This window comes from Barbus barbus, assembly GCF_936440315.1.
Source record: "Barbus barbus genome assembly, chromosome: 30".
Lineage (NCBI taxonomy): Eukaryota > Metazoa > Chordata > Actinopteri > Cypriniformes > Cyprinidae > Barbus > Barbus barbus.
This window is the reverse complement of record NC_136758.1, coordinates 1,241,677-1,261,216: the sequence shown is the minus strand read 5'-3', so window position 1 is coordinate 1,261,216 and position 19,540 is coordinate 1,241,677. Positions and strand designations below refer to the sequence as shown.

At 36.5% G+C, this 19,540-nt stretch overlaps 1 protein-coding gene across 2 annotated transcripts in view; it reads right to left on the bottom strand.

Annotated features, from left to right (window-relative positions):
- The window catches only part of LOC306850079 (uncharacterized protein), a 115,216-nt gene extending 95,889 nt beyond the window's left edge, over positions 1 to 19,327 (bottom strand). Inside the window, exons 1-6 of one of the 2 annotated variants that reach the window (XM_079385516.1) lie at positions 19,223 to 19,327; positions 19,150 to 19,188; positions 18,987 to 19,078; positions 18,156 to 18,346; positions 3,622 to 3,695; positions 550 to 668 (exon numbers count right to left, since the gene is read on the bottom strand). In XM_079385516.1, coding sequence (XP_079241642.1) covers positions 550 to 668; positions 3,622 to 3,695; positions 18,156 to 18,346; positions 18,987 to 19,078; positions 19,150 to 19,172 — 499 coding nt within the window. In that variant the 5' untranslated portion in view covers positions 19,173 to 19,188; positions 19,223 to 19,327. Of the gene's footprint in view, positions 1 to 549; positions 669 to 3,621; positions 3,696 to 18,155; positions 18,347 to 18,986; positions 19,079 to 19,149; positions 19,189 to 19,222 lie in introns of those variants that run through there. The other variant, XM_079385517.1, reaches the window with a different exon arrangement.
- Positions 19,328 to 19,540: the final 213 nt, after the last annotated feature.

Here is a 19,540-nt window from a genome sequence, read left to right as displayed (position 1 = left end):
CACGTAATGCCTTTTTTTCTGATTGTTTTGCGATCACATCTTTTGTTTGTTATGTTCACGTATTAAACTGAGACGATGCACATCAAAGTTTTAGTGGAAAAAAGTGTTTCAAATAGTCCTGGGCTGCGTTTCCCAAAAGCATCGTCGGCTTAAAGGGGTCATATAATGCTATATGCACTTTTACATGGTGTTTGAACTGAAATGTGTGTTGGCACCCTATAATGATAAAGATCCATCCAGTGGTTTGTTTGTAATCTCGTTAAATGTTTACCCCTTTCTCAAATCGAGCCGTCTGTCCGTGTGATGTCACATGGACGGAGGCCCCTCCCACGATTGTTGATTGACAGTGACAATGATTGAGGGTGGGTAAGTAATGACAGAATTTTCATTTTTGGGTGAATTAACCCTTTAACGTCACTTAAGATCACATTTGTTCTGTGCTTCTCCCTAGTTTCAGCCCTGCGTCACCTGAAGGTCAGAAGCCTAAGAAGAGGGTCATTGTAAAACCTCATTGGTAGCTGGACTGCTCAAGTCCTGCCCGTCACCCACCGTACGCTGCCACTTTGATGAGGAGGGCTTGGAGGCCACTTGATATGATCTCTCTGAGCAGCTCGGCCTGGTCTCGACGCCACAGGTACGCCAGCGGCTGGAGCTGCAGTCTCACACACCTGCAGAGAGAGCCACAGCGTCAAGCCCAGAAATGGGAGAAATCAAAGGCGTAGAATTAGAGGGGTGTGCTAGGGACATGTCCCAACCAATATACAACAACTACCAAATTGTCCCTAGCAATAATTTTGATCAAACGATTATATATATATATATATATATATATATATATATATATATATATATATATATATATGTTTTTGAAATTTCAGACGCATCTAAATATGTCATACCATCCATATTATGTTAAAGTAAATATGTTAGAAAACGGTGCGTTTTCAAGGACACACATTTAATACATGGCCAGAGTAAGAACGAGAAGCGCAGCCGCATTTAGAAGACAGCAGTCCAAAACAGTTCAAATAAAAGATCACTTCAGGAATTAAAGTTGTGTCGATAAGTTTGAAATATGGTGTTTGACAAAACAGAGCAAACAGAAAAATAAATTGCGATCTGTAGCTATTATTAGCTCTCTATATAAAGCATACTGGCAGAAAGACAAATAAACAATATTATTATAACATATTGTGCTGAAAGATGCACAATAAACAAGTCATTATGTACACTAACAATAATTTGGGACAAATATAATGTGATTTTATGGTAAACTATGCGAGTGGCGCAGGATTTGAAGCAGCGTCTGGATCACCGCAGACAGTCTTTAACTTTGTTGTTAAACTGAATGTACAAAGCAAACTGTTAACTGAGCTAACTAGAGCAACAGTAGTTTTCTTTCAGAATCATCCTGGGTCCAATTCGATTAATATTAAAATAAAGTTATGCGTGATTAACACACCCAGCGCTCTGATGCTGCTGTGATGGTGCTGGTTCATAAAATTTAATTTGAGTAATTATTATCTGTAAAACATAGTCTACACTGTTTATGAATTACAAAATTATAAATTTGTGACACTAAACCACAAAACCAGTCTTAAGTCGCTGGGGTATATCTGTAGCAATAGCCAACAATACATTGTATGGGTCAAAATTATCCATTTTTCTTTTATGCCAAAAATCATTAGGATATTAATTAAAGATCATGTTCCATGAAGATATTTTGTAAATTTCTTACCGTAAATATATCAAAACTTAATTTTTGATTAGTAATATGCATTGCTAAGAACTTCATTTGAACAACTTTAAAGGAGATTTTCTCAATATTTAGATTTTTTTGCTCCCTCAGATTCCAGATTTTCAAATAGTTGTATCTCAGCTAAATATTGTCCTATCCTAACAAACCATACATCAATGGAAAGCTATTTATTCAGATGATGTAGAAATCACAAGTTCAAAAATTTACCCTTATGACTGGTTTTGTGGTCCATGGTCACATATGTTGTGCTCTGCTCTTATGTTCCCAACAATGCCAAAAGCAAACCTAGGCCCTTTGAGAGAAATACAAAGCAAACTAAGCAAGCGTGGAAGAGGATATGGATGCATGTGAAGTGAAAACAGGGCGGCACTCCGACACCACTTCAAAGACAAATTAGCGCTCGCTCTCTGGCTTGGCAGAACGCCACCGCCGCGCTCATGTGACACGGGTGGATGTCCGCTCAATGCCAGCGTCACAGGTCAAACTGAGCACTGCGGTGATTAGGGTGATTAGCACGACACGGTCGAGCCCTGCGGCATTACGGGCTGTCAGGTATACAGATGGAGTTACAGCATTTACCCCGCGGTATCAGCGGAGGAACAATAGCTGACTGACAGCTAAAGTGAGCTGAAGCAAAAACGGCTGCACAGACCAAGACTGAGCCGTCGAAGTGAAAAACACATTCACAGCATGTTCAGAGAGTTTGTGGTGTCCGTCTAATGTTCAGAGTCACTGGAAGTTTGACATCCTGAAGACAACATTGATTTGTTTGAGCAAATGTCTGAAACAACCTACAGAAGGAGTTTGGACGGCACTTTCTGTTTGACTGACCGACGAAAGACAAGAGCAGTGTTCAAGAAACAGCCGATTGCAATCTGATTCAATGACACTTCTACAAATATTATATAGTTATGCATTCAAATCTTTCATAAAACAAGATTCTTTGAGCATGAAAGCATGACATATCTCATTAATTACACAACTGTTTTTAATTAATACTTTTATTCATCAAGTATGCATTCAATTGATCAAAAGTGACAGTAAAGACATTTATAATGTGACAAAAGATTTCTATTTCAAATAAATGCTGTTCTTTTGAACTTTCTATTCAAAATAAAATGTATGACGGTTTCCACGAAAATATTGTGCAGCACAACTGTGTTCAACATTGATAATAATCAGAAATGTTTGTTGATCAGTAAATCAGTATATTATAATGATTTCTGAAGATCATGTGACACTGAAGACTGCAGTAATGATGCTGAAAATACAGCTGCAGATCACAGAAATACATTACAGTTTAACACATATTCACACAGAAAACAGCTGTTTTAAATTATAATAATATTTCACTATATTACTGTTTTTACTGTATTTATAATCAAATAAATGCAGCTTAGATGAGCAGAAGAGATTTCTTTCAAAAACATTAAAAACCTTTCTGACCCTAAATTTTGCTTTTGAACAAAGGTAGATTTAAAACACATGGGTTTACCTTGATAATGTTCTATAAATGTGTTTATTTTATAGGTACTCTTCAAACACTTTGGGTTTAGTCAGTGAGTTGAGTTTGAAACAAACGAGCCTGATCATTAGTAGTAGTGTAGTAATACAGATTTTAATGCCACATCAGCATCTGATGATAGCTTCATGGCAAAATACAACACTTCCTGATCATATTAGCATCTATGAATTTGATTTATTAATTTATTCATCCAAAATGATGCACAGTTCTACATGCTAGACACAAGGCATTGGTAAATTGGCTAATTGTTGTGCCAATGACATAATGGAGTCTATTAAGTGTCGTTTATGTGTGAGAAAGGGAAAGGAGAAACAAGAGAGAAAGAGGGTCCACTTACACATTTTCCACACGTACTCTCTGGTAGTCAGACAGAATGGCCCCAACAGACACGGCCTCAACACGCTCCTTCTCCTGAAGAACGAGAGGAAAGCAAATCAAAGGTCTGAGACGATAGATGAGAAGCTGCAGGTTCAAACTGCAGAGAGTGATGCTGTGATATGTCAGTGTCACACAAATACCACTGGCCTCAGACAACATGGTGATAAATCAACACTAACACATATTAACACCGTGACCAAATCAGACGCGACTCCACATTCTGAAGTAATTAGCTACATTACTTATTACATTTTAAATAGGGTAACTTGCAATCTGTAACCTATTACATTCCCACACTGGTGATTACATGAGACATGACACATTTCGGTAAGTTTTTTTTTCACTTTCTGAAATTCACTCGTTTATTTTGTGTTATAACTAATAGTAAAGTGGAAGAGACTCGCGCTACAGCAATCTGTCACACCACATTCAAGAGCGTCAAAACAGCATTTATTGTCTGAAATTTGTGATAAAATGGACAGATGTGAGAGCTGAGACTTTGTTTCTTATCACAAAGCTTTTTGTGATTATTGGATGAGCGGCACTATAAACAATGTTTGGTGAAGGGAAACCGCAGATCTGGCAACCCTGGCTTGAACTACAGCCTCTTAAGACTCAGAACATGTTTTTAGGGAAACATTACTATTTTCTCATGTCATTACATTGTTTAGAGCATTAGAAATATTTTTTCAAATAATTGTTTTTGAAAATTATATTTCATTCATATGTTATGCTATGTCCTCGGTAGAGGACACTGGGACTCAATTTTAAAATATAAATAAAAAGACATGAATGAACATACATAGGCATAAACAATTGATATTTTTTTTTAAATCACCAATACATTTTTAGGTTTCAGGATTTTTATATACCAAAGATGATTCATAACCGTTACAATAGAATGATTTGATATACCATTTTTCTTTATGCAAAATGTGTGTAAAATGGCCATAAACAGGTTTTCCCATTATATACAATGTATCTATAAACTATCTAATTTGCATATTAATGTGTTTTTGGGGCAACGTGTAATGAAAAAAGAAGTGTAATAATGGGAGTAATAATTGACTAGATTTTTTCATAGTAATATTGAAATATATTTTCTTTCCCTATTCATTTGTTGTGACTTCCAAAATGTGTAATAAACATGCTTTTAGTCCCGGTGTCCTCAACTGAGGACATGAATGAAATCAACATCCTGTTTCGTAACAGAAAGTCATTTTTGGATTTAAAAACCCATAACATTTTTCTGAGATGTTGATTCATGACAAACAGTTGAAAAATTAGTCAGATTTAAATGATAATTACAAAATATTATCATATTTCCAAAGGAGTGTTACATTTGATCACTACATTAATGTCAGCCATTTTTGAAGACCAAGGAGAGGGAGTGGTCATGGTGAAACATCCAGTCATTTGGTATCTCTGAAAAGCCCTGAATGTATTCTTTACAGGACATCCAGACTTAAAATGTTTGTTTGCAACGTCTCAGAGAAATTCACTAAAATATAATGTCCTCATACATGAGGACGCAGGGTCTTAGGAGGATGGGTGATTCACTGGGTCAAACAGAACCGTTAATGGCGCTGTTAAGGAGGTCATATGATGCGATTTCAAGTTTTGCTTTCTCTTTGGAGTGTTACAAGCTGTTTGTGTATAGATAAGATCCCTGAAGTTGCAAAGACTAAAGTCTCAAAACCAAAGAGATATTCTTTATAAAAGCTGCCAGCTGTGCACAAAGGCTGTTTCTATAAAGAGAGCAATTCCAACGTCACAAGGACAGTCTGGTGCTTCTGACTCTCAGCCTGTAAGTATGTTTTCTTATTTAAAGAATTTGCCACTGACGATTCAAACGCGAGTTTTGAGCAGTGTAGAGTAGCGAGTGTTGTTTGTCGTTTCTCCGATCACAAATGCAGACATGGTGATGTTTATGAGGCGCGATGCAACACGACGCGTAAAAAGACAGTATAAGTCATTATAATCAGTAATTATGTCCTCACTGGATGCAACACAAATGCCTCGTTTGTAATGGGTTTTATTGTTTTAGTCTCGTCGCACCGGGACACGGCATCATAATACGGTAAGGGGCGTAACATTTCCGTCTCACGCTTGAGGTATTCGGCCAATCAGAGCACGCCTCGCTTCTCAGAACGATGAGCTTTGTAAAAACCGTTGCGTTTCAGAAAGGCGGAGCATTAGAGGAGCAACAATAATGTACAGTATGAGGAAAATAATGTGTTTTTTTAACCTTAAACCGCATAAACACATTGCATTACACCAAATACACAAAATAATGTTCTTTTTAGCAACTTCATATGACCCCTTTAAGCAAAATTATGTTACTGCGTACTGTGTTAACTTCAAGTGCCCTAAATTCTACACAAGAGACATTTTCTTTACATACAGTATGAGCTGCAGTATTTTCTGCCCACTTTTGATGGATATAATCGTCCCTGATCATCGGCTGATGTCAGAAAGTGCTTTTATCAGCCAATACCGATTATTGGCTGCTATATCGGTACATTGCCAGTATATATCTCTCCTGTATGTCCACATTATCCTCTCAAACACTGAATCTGGAGGACCTCCGAGCCATGTGTGCAGCTCAGGTCAAACTTCAGACATGAACACAGTGCTGGAACGCCGCTCAAGCTCTGTCAGACACTCATGCCTTTGGCAAACCCAGATAAGGCCTATCGCTTTCCATCAGCACTAAACAAGATTGAGCAAACTACATTAGGCAGAAAATACAAACAAATTACAAGAGCTTTAGGCTACACTCTTTATCTGGCACTGGGACTGTGTGTGTGTTCGTCCTGCCTTTACACACACACATCTGACATGATCTGGGTCTGTTCTCATGAGGCAAACAAACAGCAACCTCACGCCGTGTAAATATGAAATCAAACCCTGTGTGCCGTTATTTTGTTCCACAAACACAGAAGAACTTCTGATGAATCTTCACGCTGCACACTCAACTGACCTGTGCATTACATACAAGCCTCTTCTGAAATCACAAGAAGAGAATGACATTAAGTCACTGTTCATTAACAATTAGGCCTGTGCATCATGGACGAATCAATTCAATTCACTGGGTTTTGATTCAATAAAAAAAAAAGAGCAAATTCTGAATAATTTGACTCAACAATTTGATCTGATTAACAATTCAGTTAATAATTAATTGAAATGTAAGTGTCTATTTTATTGCGGTTTATCTATTTGTGTCTGTAGATTTCAATTAAAAACAAAATGAAACACCTTATTTTATTCCTAAAAGCAAGGTGAAAATGTGTTTGTTTTCTGTCTGTTGAAAGTGTTGATTGAAGAAGTGATAAAAAAGTAAATCCAAAATCCTCTCTGGAAAAACTGTCAAGTGTAATATGTTGAGAAAATCAAACAACAATTATGAATCTGGCTTTACCCAATCTCTGATTTCTGTGCTAAAAAAAGAATCCAAAGATCACAGCATGATGAAGTGATGGAATCCCATCAATGCCACAAATATAGGCAAAGAGATATCAGCCAGAATTCAGTGGTTGCTGCACCATGACTACATGTAAAACGGTGTAATCTGATTTCCGTTCGTGTTCATCACCCTGAACTGGATCTCACAGACATTATAACTGAACAGGAGAATCTGAGTCTGAAGAATGAACAATAAGACCTGAGGGCTTCAGATTATCAGGGAATAATCAGCGCTTCTGTTCCTCACACACAGAATTATATGACGGGTTGTTTTATTTGGAGCATGACATTCACGGTCACTATGAACCATACAGACATAAAAGAGCCGAACGATGAATCTGGGAAAATGACAACATACGGGTTTGGAACTATTCAACTAAAAATAAAACCATAAAAATAAAATAAACATTAATAAATTAAAACTTAAACATTTTATATTTATCATTTGAAAGGCAACATTTCTCAGTTTTAGTTATGTCGAAATACTAAAATAACTTAAAAACTATAATTCATAAAAACTATATAGATATATTTACAAAAACAAATAACATAAATAACTAAAAACACTATAATTACTATAACTGCAATATTTCAATGAGAATGAAAAATATAAAAATAAATACTAATTTAAAATATTAATGACACTTCAATGGTACATTCGGGGGGAAATTATTTGATCCCCTGCTGATTTAGTTAGTTTGCCCGCTGACAAATAAATGATCAGTTTATAATTGTAATGGTAGGTTTATTTGAACAGTGAGAGACAGAATAACAACAAATAAATCCAGAAAAATTAATTTAAAAAAATATATAAATTGATTTGCATTTTAATGAGACATAAGTATTTGATCTGCTATCAGTGAGCAAGATTTCTGGCTCCCAGGTGTCTTTTCTACAGGTAAGGAGCTGAGATTAGGAGCGCTCTCTTAAAGGGAGCTTGTTACCTGAATAAAAGACACCTGTCCACAGAAGCAATCAATCAATCAGATTCTAAACTCTCCACCACGACCAAAACCAAAGAGCGGTCCAAGGATGACAGGGGCAAGATTGTAGACCTACACAAGGCTGGAATGGGCTACAAGCAGCTTGGTGAGAAGGAGACAACAGCTGCTGCGATTATTTGCAAACGGGATAAATAACTGTCAATCTCCCTCGGACTGGTGCTCCATGCAAGATCTCAGCTCGTAGAGTTTCAATGATCATGAGAACGTGAGGAATCAGCCCAGAACTACACGGGAGGATCTTGTCAATGATCTCAAGACAGCAGGGACCATAGTCACCAAGAAAACAATTGGTAACACACTACACGGTGAAGGACTGAAATCCTGCAGCGCCTGCTCAAGAAAGCACATGTACAGCCCGTCTGAAGCTTGCCAATGATTCAGAGGAGAACTGGGTGAAAGTGTTGTGGTCAGATGAGACCAAAATCCAGCTCTTTGGCATCAACTCAACTCTCCGTGTTTGGAGGAGGAGGAATGCTGCCTGACCCCAAGAACACCCTCCCCACCGTCAAACATGGAGGTGGACACATGATGCTTTGGGGGTGTTTTTCTGCTAAGGGGACAGGACAACTGCACCGCATCAAAGGGACGATGGACGGGGCCATGTACCGTCAGGGCCGGAGCATTGAAGCCAGCGAGGGCACTGAAACTGGGTCGTGGATGGGTATTACAGCATGACAATGACCCAAAACACACGGCCAAGGCAACAAAGGAGTGGCTCAAGAAGAAGCACATTAAGGTCCTGGAGTGACCTAGCCAGTCTCCAGACCTTCATCCCATAGAAAATCTGTGGAGGGAGCCTCAAAACCTTAATGACTTGGAGAGGATCTGCAAAGAGGAGCGGGACAAATCCCTCCTGAGATGTGTGCAAACCTGCTGGCCAACTACAAGACACCTCTGACCTCTGAGATTGCCAACAAGGGATTTACCACCAAGTACTAATCAAGTTTTGTGAAGGGGTCAAATACTTATTTCACTCATTAAAATGCAAATCAATTTATATCTTTTTTTTAAATTAATTTTTCTGGATTTATTTGTTGTTATTCTGTCTCTCGCTGTTCAAATAAACCTACCATTACAATTATAGACTGATCATGTCTTTATCAGCGGGCAAACGTACTAAATCAGCAGGGGATCAAATCATTTTTTTCCCGACTGTATATTTTAGTAACGACATCAGGCTCAGTAAATTTTTTTATTTTTTTTTATTTAGCTTTAAACCCTATGTAATATATTTAAAATACATTTATTTCATACTAAGTATAGTTCAAATCTATTAACATATTTGCTGACATATTGCTGGAGACTTACTGATATAAAAATTATACCTTTATAACTTTATTTGGAGTACTACTTGTGCACAATGCACATTTCAATATTGATGAGGGTTGTATGATCTTGTATTTAAATGTAAGATATTTAAAGTGTACCTGAAGTATACTTGCAGCAGTTCCACTTTAGCACAATCAAATATACTTCAGTATATCTTTAGTTGGACTTTAGCACAACTTCAGCACAATTAAAGTGTATCAAGAACAAAATTAGCTGTTCCAATTCAGCAGACTTTAAGTATACCAGTTTAGTATATCAAAAGTACATAAATATGCACATGTATTTGTAACACACTTAGCATGAAATAAATGTCTTTCAAATACATTTGAGTATATTTATTTTTCAATAGGGAAATATTAAAAGCAGAACAGATGTTTGATTCAGAACGGATCGAGGCTGACTCTTGAAGCCTGCAGCAGGACACTGTGATATAAATGTCATGTCGACAGTAATCAAATAAATGTGGCGGCAGTGGCCTGAGCTGGAGTTATTTAATGAGGACGTTCTCCAGCTGCAAACCCGCTCAGGTAAAGCACTCTTCTATTAGCTGCGCTATCGATCGCCACCATCCTGGGAGTGACCCGAGAGGTCATCATTTATGTATTAAGCAGGTTTAAAGGTGTCCATTTCTTTTCATGTTCTTTTGCAGCAGTAATGTGGAAGTAATCAGAGACGGTTTGATTTTTGCCCCGTTCCTCACGGCGGGAGAAATCCATATGGACGCCCACGGCTCGCCGGACACGGCCTTCTGAAGCTGCTGGATAAAAGTTGGAGCGGAGGAGAGAAAACAAAGGTGTGTTTGGAGGGCCTGTCGGACCCCGCTCTCGCGGGACGCTCGTCTGCTGCTGTCGATACTGGAGCACGGGCCCGCGGGGATCCTTAAAGAGCAGCTTAGCTCCGCCTCTGATTGGTGTGTGTTTCTTACACGCGCCGGCGGAAGCAAGCGTTTGAACATCTGAAGGTGATCGAGCGCTCGGTGGATCTCAGGACAGGAGGAAATAACCATCCTGCACAAACACAATGACTATTCATGCACACTTCCAGTCTCAAACTCTTAATTCAATAATTATTCACAGCAGTAGTATAATAGTTACAGGAAAATAAAGCCAAACAAATAGAAAAACACAGCAGTTAAGCAGTTAACATATTTTACATTCACATATGTGTCCCTGCAGCACAAAAGCAGTCATCAGTAACACAGGTATATCTGTAGCAATAGACAACAATACATTGTATGGATCAAAATTATACATTTCTCTTTTATGACAAAAATCATTAGGATATTAAGATCATGTTCCATGAAGATATTTAGTAAATTTCCTACCGTAAATATATCAAAACTTATAATATGCATTGCTAAGAACTTCATTTGAACAACTTTAAAGGAGATTTTCTCAATATTTAGATTTTTTTGCTCCCTCAGATTCCAGATTTTCTAATAGTTGTATCTCAGACAAATATTGTCCTATCATAACAAACCATACATCAATGGAAAGATTATTTAAAAACATTTACCCTCATTGACCCCTTTGTGCTCCAGGGTCACATATGACAAAAAAATTCTAAACCTCTTTCTAGTAAATTCTTACTAAACCAGTTCTTAAGTGAAGATCCTGAATAAAAATGATGTCTACTTGTATTTAAAGCAGGACAGACCATATAATATATTATATTATAATATAATATATGCTTAATGCTTGTAGAACGTAATGCTTTACAGTATCAACATCAGTTAAGCTTTCATTATTATAGTTAATGTTAATTTCAACATGAAACATTTAACATAATAAAGGAAACTTAATTCCACTACAATAAGAAAAAAAATCAGAAATGCAAGGAATAGACTCTAAAAAATAAAATAAAATTGTGAGATGTAAACTGGCGAAAAAAATAAGTGCAAGTGTACTTTTTCAGAATTGCAATTTATTAAATGTGAAATATGAACTCACAACTGCGATTAAAAAAGAGAATTGAGAGATTTTTTTTATTCTATGGCAGAAAAAAAATGTTAAGTGTAAACTCAGAATTACAAGTTTATAACTCACAAACGTTTATTAGAAAGCTATATTAGAAGACAAGCTAGACCAAAAGGAAATGTAGAACAAAAACTATGTAGATATTTAACTTATAACAACAAATAACAAAAATACACAAGAGAAGCACTATAACTTTAAAATTGCAATGAAAATGGAAAATATAAAAATGAAAAAACTATATAGTAGTAAGAGAAAGAAGAGTATTTTTGGCACGTATATATAATTATATTTAGATGAATCAACTAAGATTAGAAGACTGTAATTATTGTTTTGTGAAACTACTGTCTGAAGTCCTGCTGTAACGAATAGTGCACATACAGTACAGGCAGAAGAGAAGAGAGCGATGTTTTGTTGCTCGCAGATCATTATATTTCACACCGTCTCACAGCAGAGCTGCAAACACAGCCGTCGATATTTGTCTTCTGCTGTCTGCCATTAAACTTCACTGTTTTCTTCACAGATCTTGAAAGGACTGCAGGCACACAAGCTGTGTTTCTGATGTGTGAAGATTTCATCTGTTCTATTATTCTCAAAACCCCTCACAATTATATCTGCTGATCACTGTAACCAAACTAAACTAAAGGATTTATAAAAAAATTAAAAAAGAAAGAAATAGTCAGTATGCAAAAAAAGTTGATTAAATTTCATACATTTAGGCCATTAATAAACACTGCCATGTTTGAAAGTAAATTTCATGAGAATTTCAGTGTTATTTTTTTATTTTCATTTGAAAAGGCTGAGCTTTTAGAAATTATATTTTCCCTCCTCAGCTTAAAAGCAGCCATATCACAAATATTGAGGGTCCATTATACAGAGATGTGCTATAAAACAAGATTTGTGCTAATCGATTACATCTCAAATGTTTCTGGGTTATTGCTAAATAATATATATATATATATATATATATAGATTAGTGCTAAATACTCCCCATACATTTAAAAGGTTTAATTTTATAATGTATTTTATTTTGCACTTATTAATTATAATTACTAAACATCAAAGCTCAATTATGTGTCCTTCTGGGTTCACCGTATTTGAAGCTAAATTCAAACTAAACTTTCATTTTTGGGTGACCTTTAAATGATAATGTCACTATGCACAATACATATTGTTATGATCTTGTGCTGAAATATATTGAGAGATGATGCATTACTACACTCCTATGAAATATCGATAAACAAAAACATCTTAGAGAGAGAGACAGAAAGCATCTTAGGAAAAATTATATTTGAATTAAAAAGCTACATTTAGACTGAACACAGACTCTAAGAAATTTCAGTAAAACAATGACCCAATTTGACTTGTTTTAAGCAAAATGCACTTCATTTAGTTTTCCCCCCTCGGAACAAGACTAAATATCTTATGTCATTTTGCTTATCTATTAAATTCATCTTATACAATTTAAGAATTTTTGATATTTGAACTAGTAAGATAAGCGATCTTTGCAGTGTACACACAAGAAAGCCAGAGACAATTACAGCACATCCTCACAATACATACACACAGCCTTTCTACTGACAATAATACTGAAGAAAACAACATTCTCCTGGTGTCTGAAGAGGAGAAACTTCACATGTGCTGCATGCAGGTACAGCTATAGATGGCACTATTGCACCATCACACACACACACACACTCCTTTATGTTCAATTGTCATTTGCTCAAAAGATAACATCTAATTAAGTCAAAGTGCTGGATGAATCTTTTAAAACATCACACTTCCCAAACAGAACACACTTCTGATGCTAAAGCACTCTCGCCGCACTACGAGAGATTTAACAGCTCATTATCACACCATTCCTGACACCCAAATCAAACCGCAGTCTTCTGACATGCACTCTTTTACAACAAAACACAAGAAAAATAACTTTCTGATATCCTGAAATCATTCGGCCAGACAAAGAAACTTTCTATTTGCTAATTTTGTCATCATCAAAATGAAGATGTATCTTTTTTTATCATCATTCTCTATGATCTGATGCTGGAAACGGGCTGTGATGTTTGTAAAAAGAAAACACTTGAGAAGCTTAAAGCTTTACCAGATGCATCGATGCTATATGTCTAATAACGTTGATAATACGACAATAAAAATCACATTAACAATGGAAAAGGACAAAAACGCTGATGCAAAAGCATAAGCACAACAAATACGTGTGTTAACACAAGACTAGTGTGAAACCTTGTTTGAGCAAAAATTACATCAACAAGCCTCACTGATATCAAAAGGTTTACATTTCATACACAGTGGTAATTCAAAGTGTTTTACAATAAAAGGAAGTAAAATAGTCATTAAAAAATAGTAATAATCACAACAATAAAAATAAGGAATTTTAAAAAATTGAATAATATTAATAATAATAAAAACAAATATTCTCAAGCTTTTTTCAACTCTGAAAAAACCCTTCCAAAACACCAAACTATTCCACTACTTCACCCCCTACTTACTTTGACCATCATATCTGAGCTATTCGCTGAAACTCAGAGCGTGGCCCTGTCTGTAATGGTAGGAGTTTAGAGACGGTAGAGCGATTCATGACTAGAACCTCCCTTCTAGCATCTCACATTCTCTGAGGTCCGGGGTATGTATACCTTCAAATGCACTAATTATAATTGCCTCTAGGGCTCTTAGTGCCTTAGAGAATGCATTTAGTCCCTCAGTCTATAGATGTGCACTCGTACACCTTTACACTTACAGATGTACCTAAATTATGACAGCAGTTTTCTTCTGCTGGTGTCCCTCACTCACGTCTGAGTGAGTCCATCGCTCTCCCCTCCCGCACTCCCTCCGCTTACAGACAGTCCCTAACCAGAAACCAAACAAATACAACTCAGAGGTCCTACTTTAAACTGATTAACCAACACTTGTCTTTCTTTGCCCACATTCTCTTTACCATCACAGCACTTACTTTAGCCTTCAGTTTAAACTTTAAAATTAATTTAAAACAGTTAAGAATAGAAAATGATTATACATCAAATTCATTGCAGTCAGTTCGGACATATAGCACAGTGCTCATTCAACAAATGCACAGTTAAACAGATGAGTTTTGAGTCTTGATTTAAATGTGGCTAATGTTTTAGCACATCTGATCTCTTCTGGAAGCTGGTTCCAGCTGCGGGCCGCATAATAGCTAAAAGCAGACTCCCCTTGTTTTGTGTGAACCCTTGGTGTTTCTAACTGACTCGATCCTAATGATCTGAGTGGTCTGTTAGGTTTATATTCAGTGAGCATATCAGCAATATATTTAGGTCCTGGGCCATTGAGTGACTTATAAACAAGTAAAAGTACTTTAAAATCAATCCTAAATGTAACTGGAAGCCAGTGTAAGGACCTGAGGACTGGTGTGATATGCTCAGATGTTCTGGTTCTAGTCAGAATCCTGGCAGCAGTGTTCTGGATGAGCTGCAGCTGTCTAATGGTCTTCTTGGGAAGGCCGGTGAGGAGACCATTACAGTAATCCACCCTGCTGCTGATAAAGGCATGAACAAGTTTCTCCAAGTCTTGATTGGAGACAAAACATCTAATTCTTGCAATGTTTTTGAGATGATAGTATGCTGATTTAGTTACTGCTTTGACATGACTACTGAAACTAAGGTCTGTCTCCAGAATCACCCCAAGATTTCTGACTTGATTTTTAGTTGTTTGACCCCTAGAGTCAAGGTATGCATTCACCTTGAGAACTTAATCTTTGTTTCCAAATGCAATGATTTCAGTTTTCTCCTTGTTTAACTGAAGAAAGTTCTGGCACATCCAACTGTTAATTTCATCAATGCATTGGCAGAGGGAGTCAATGGGGCTGTAGTCATTTGGAGATAAGGCTAGGTAAATCTGGGTATCATCAGCATAGCTGTGATAGGCAATTTGGTTCTTCCTCATTATCTGACTTAGTGGGAGCATATACAGGTTAAACAAGAGCGGTGCAAGAATTGAGCCTTGTGGGACTCCACATGTCATGGCCGTCCACTTAGACTTATGCTCTCCTATACTCACATAATAACCTCTCCCTTCTAAGTATGATCTGAACCATTTGAGTGCCATCCCAGAAAGCCCGACCCAGTTTTCCAGTCTCTCTAAAAGTATGTTATGATCGACAGTGTCAAACGCAGCACTAAGATCTAGTAGTACCAGCACTGATATTTTGCCAGAATCAGAATTGACGCGAATATCATTTATTATCTTAATGAGTGCTGTCTCTGTGCTGTGATGTGCTCGGAAACCAGATTGAAAATTGTCCAGGTATCCATTTGAGTTTAAGTAGTTGTTCAGCTGATTAAAAATCAAACTAAAAGTTTCATTGAAGAAACTGCCACAGAAACATATTACTATTGTACAGTAGAATCTACTTCTCAAAGTAGTAATAATAATAATAATTATTATTATTATATTACTACTACTACTCATACTTTAAGGACTATCATACAATTGTTCTTCCATATTTTAATTGTAAACCTCTGTTGCGCAGTACTTTTCCAAAAAAATAAAAAGAATTTTTTATTTGATTAAATTTTTATTTTTATTTAATTAAATAAATGTTAAATGTAATTAAATTGTTAATGTTTTATGTTGTTGTTTGATTACCGTTTTAATAATACATTTGTATTAAATCATAAATTCAGAATAATTACAACTGACAATACAGAATTTCTTTAAAAATTTTATTTTCTGTATAAATTATTAAGTTGTTATAGTTGTATTAATTCAATTGATTAGACATGCTTTTTGATTATTAAAATTATTTTAACCATTAAAAAGGAATTTGGGGGGGGGGGGGGGGGGGGGGGGATTAATAGATCCCTAAAAAATTTATTTTTGTTAAACTTTCACTATATTGTTGTTAAAATATATATTTTCATGATTTCAACGACACATGCTTTTTGGTTGTTTGAATTCAGGAATTCAGAAAAATTCAAATGGAAAAAATAAATACAGAAAAAAAAAAAATAAGAAAAAATTGATAAATAAAACTGATTTCATAGGGTCCTATATGACCTTCAGTGGAAGACATTTTCAATAACACTAATAATAAATCAGTTTTAGTGAGCACCGATTTCCATTGTATGGACTAAAACATTTCTCACAGATTTAGTAAAAGATGACGGAGTTTTATGTGTTTGCAGTGGAATTTAAAAGTCTATGAAGAGACTGATGTTGCTGAATGTTCACACTGTGATTCCTCATAATATGAGCGCTTTAAGATGCGTGTTGTTTAGTGCACTATATAGTCAGGATCAATGACTGAGTTCTGCTGCCTCAGAACAACTAAATTCCCTGTAATTCCCAGTCTAACCTTCTCCAGCCCAAAACAACAAGCCCTTTATGTTTGACAGCACTCTTGTGTGAAAATAAGGGGAAATGCTGCTGTCTGGCTTCACACACACATGTGGGACTCTGAAATCTCTCTCCTGAAGCCGTTCTGCTCATTTCCCCTCAGCAACAGGAAGTGATGCGAGCGGCATCAGGCGTCTCATCTCAGCAGCTGACAGACAGACACAGGAGTCAATGGCTACAGCACTTTGAGAGTCAAAAAGCACATCAGGCAACACAAAATGAATCCCGTGGCTCCTGACGATATATTGAGGTTTTGTGAAGCGATCGGTTATTTACAGCATTATTATCTGTAATCCAGCGCCTCAGGCAAGCGGTCTGGAGGAGGGATGCATAATATTGGAATTGTGCCACTATCCGATATTTTTCAACTCATTTTTGCCGATACTGATATATTTCCTTTTGTTTGGAACAACACCAAGTCTTGCAGAGATGATAAAAATGTATTTTTAATTTTGGTTAGTTTTTAAATAAAAGTATTAAATAAATAACAATGAAGTTCTTTTATAATTAGAGTACCTTGAAAGCTTTGAAAATAACTATAAATCAACTATAAATCAATCACAGATGCAGTGGCAACCTTAACATTTTATTTGAAGATATCATGTGTGTGGATGGTCTAAAGCAAAAGAGTTGTAAAAATCCTAAAAACCTTTTAAAGCTCCTTATATTTCAGTTTTCATAATCCTTTTAAAAATAAAACATTACAATAATAAATGAATAAATCTATATATATAAAATTATTTAATTTACAAGTGTCATGTTTGTGATTTTTATTCATGCAAGATATTTCTTCTGACCTTTAAATCAAAAACAGACTGGTTATTTTATGACGAACCAGTTCATCAAATCAGACTGAAGCATCTGAAACAGTTTGACCCATCATGATCATGTTCCATGAAGATATTTAGTACATTTCCTACTGTAAATATATCAAAACTTCATTTTTGATTAGTAATATGCATTGCTAAGAACTTCATTTGAACAACTTTAAAGGAGATTTTCTCAATATTTAGATTTTTTTGCTCCCTCAGATTCCAGATTTTCTAATAGTTGTATCTCAGACAAATATTGTCCGATCATAACAAACCATACATCAATGGAGAGATCATTTATTCAGCTTTCAGATGATGCATACATCTCAATTTATAAAAACTGACACTTAAGACTGGTTTTGTGGTCCAGGGTCACATATTCCACCCACTGCAGGGGGTTTAATGATTAGTGCTGGACATCACAGCAGTCTGTTCTCTGGTTATGTGAGGTTTAGCACTGGAGGTGTGATCAGTATGAGTGCTAGCACTAGTGATGTCTGATAGAGCGACACACTGGTGTACCTTGACAAGCTCGAGCAGCTGGTAGAGATCCTCCACCTCATCTCCTTCAGTCTGGCTGTATTCTCTTCCCGTGTGCAGACTGGAGCCCTCAATAGTGCGCCTGTACAGGGGAACATCCATGGCCTCGGCGTACAGCTCGACGGCCTGATGACCCACCGTCTGATACATGTAACTGTCCAGCTCATCTGGAACTGGAAAAACATCAGAACAATCATTGACTTCACACAAGCCACATGGATATTCATTTTTAAACATATTAATGTGTACAAAAATAATCAAATTCTGAAAAAAAAAAGTCTGAATTGTGGGATAAAAAGTTGTGGTATGAAGTAAAAACAGTTGTGAAATATTATTCTAATGTAAAACAGCTGTTTTCTATGTGAATATGTGTTAAACTGTAATGTATTTCTGTGATCTGCAGCTGTATTTTCAGCATCATTACTGCAGTCTTCAGTGTCACATGATCTTCAGAAATCATTATAATATACTGATTTACTGATCAACAAACATTTCTGATTATTATCAATGTTGAACACAGTTGTGCTGCGCAATATTTCTGTGGAAACTGTGATATATTTTATTTTTCAGGATTCACAGATTAATAGAAAGTTCAAAAGAACAGCATTTATTTGAAACAGAAATCTGCTGTAACATTATACACAACCATTCAAAGGTTTTGGGGTCAATAACTGGTCAGTTTTCACCTGAGGAGATTAAAAACTCGTTTTTGATGAAGTTATGGCAAGTCATACTGCAGGACACTCACTTCCACTGGTAACTAAAAGAAATAACAGATCATGTGTTGTTATTATGTGTTAACGATGATCTCACCATGTGTGTGAGGCATGAGGTTCGCCAGAGCCACGATAGAGTGACCAGCAGACACACACTGCAGCATGTTATAGCAGCTGTCCTTACCGCCACTGAAACACACAACAATCACTGACCAGCTCCAATCTCTGGAGGCGTTACAAACACAGTCGCATCACGTTACCTGATCAGCGCAACAACTCTCATGATGTTTATTAAACTGCTGCTCTCTCACACACACACACACACACACACACACACACACACACACACACACTCAGATGCAGCGACTGTAGTCTGTGCTGCTGATCATCACACACGTGCTTCTTCCACTCTGCTGTAAACACTGGCGCGCTTCCGGGTTCTGAAGGACCCCTACAGGAGGCTGCCTGATAATCCGCCTGCGCGAAATGCTCTGGCTGACTGCTAAACAAAGCCCTCCTGTTAAACATCACACATGTTACTCTGCTTAAATATCTTTTTTAAATAAAATGTTTGAAGTAGAAAGACTGGGATGGTATTTACTTGTAACATAACATACTCTAGTAGCTGATCTTTGTTTTTGTTTAGTTTTT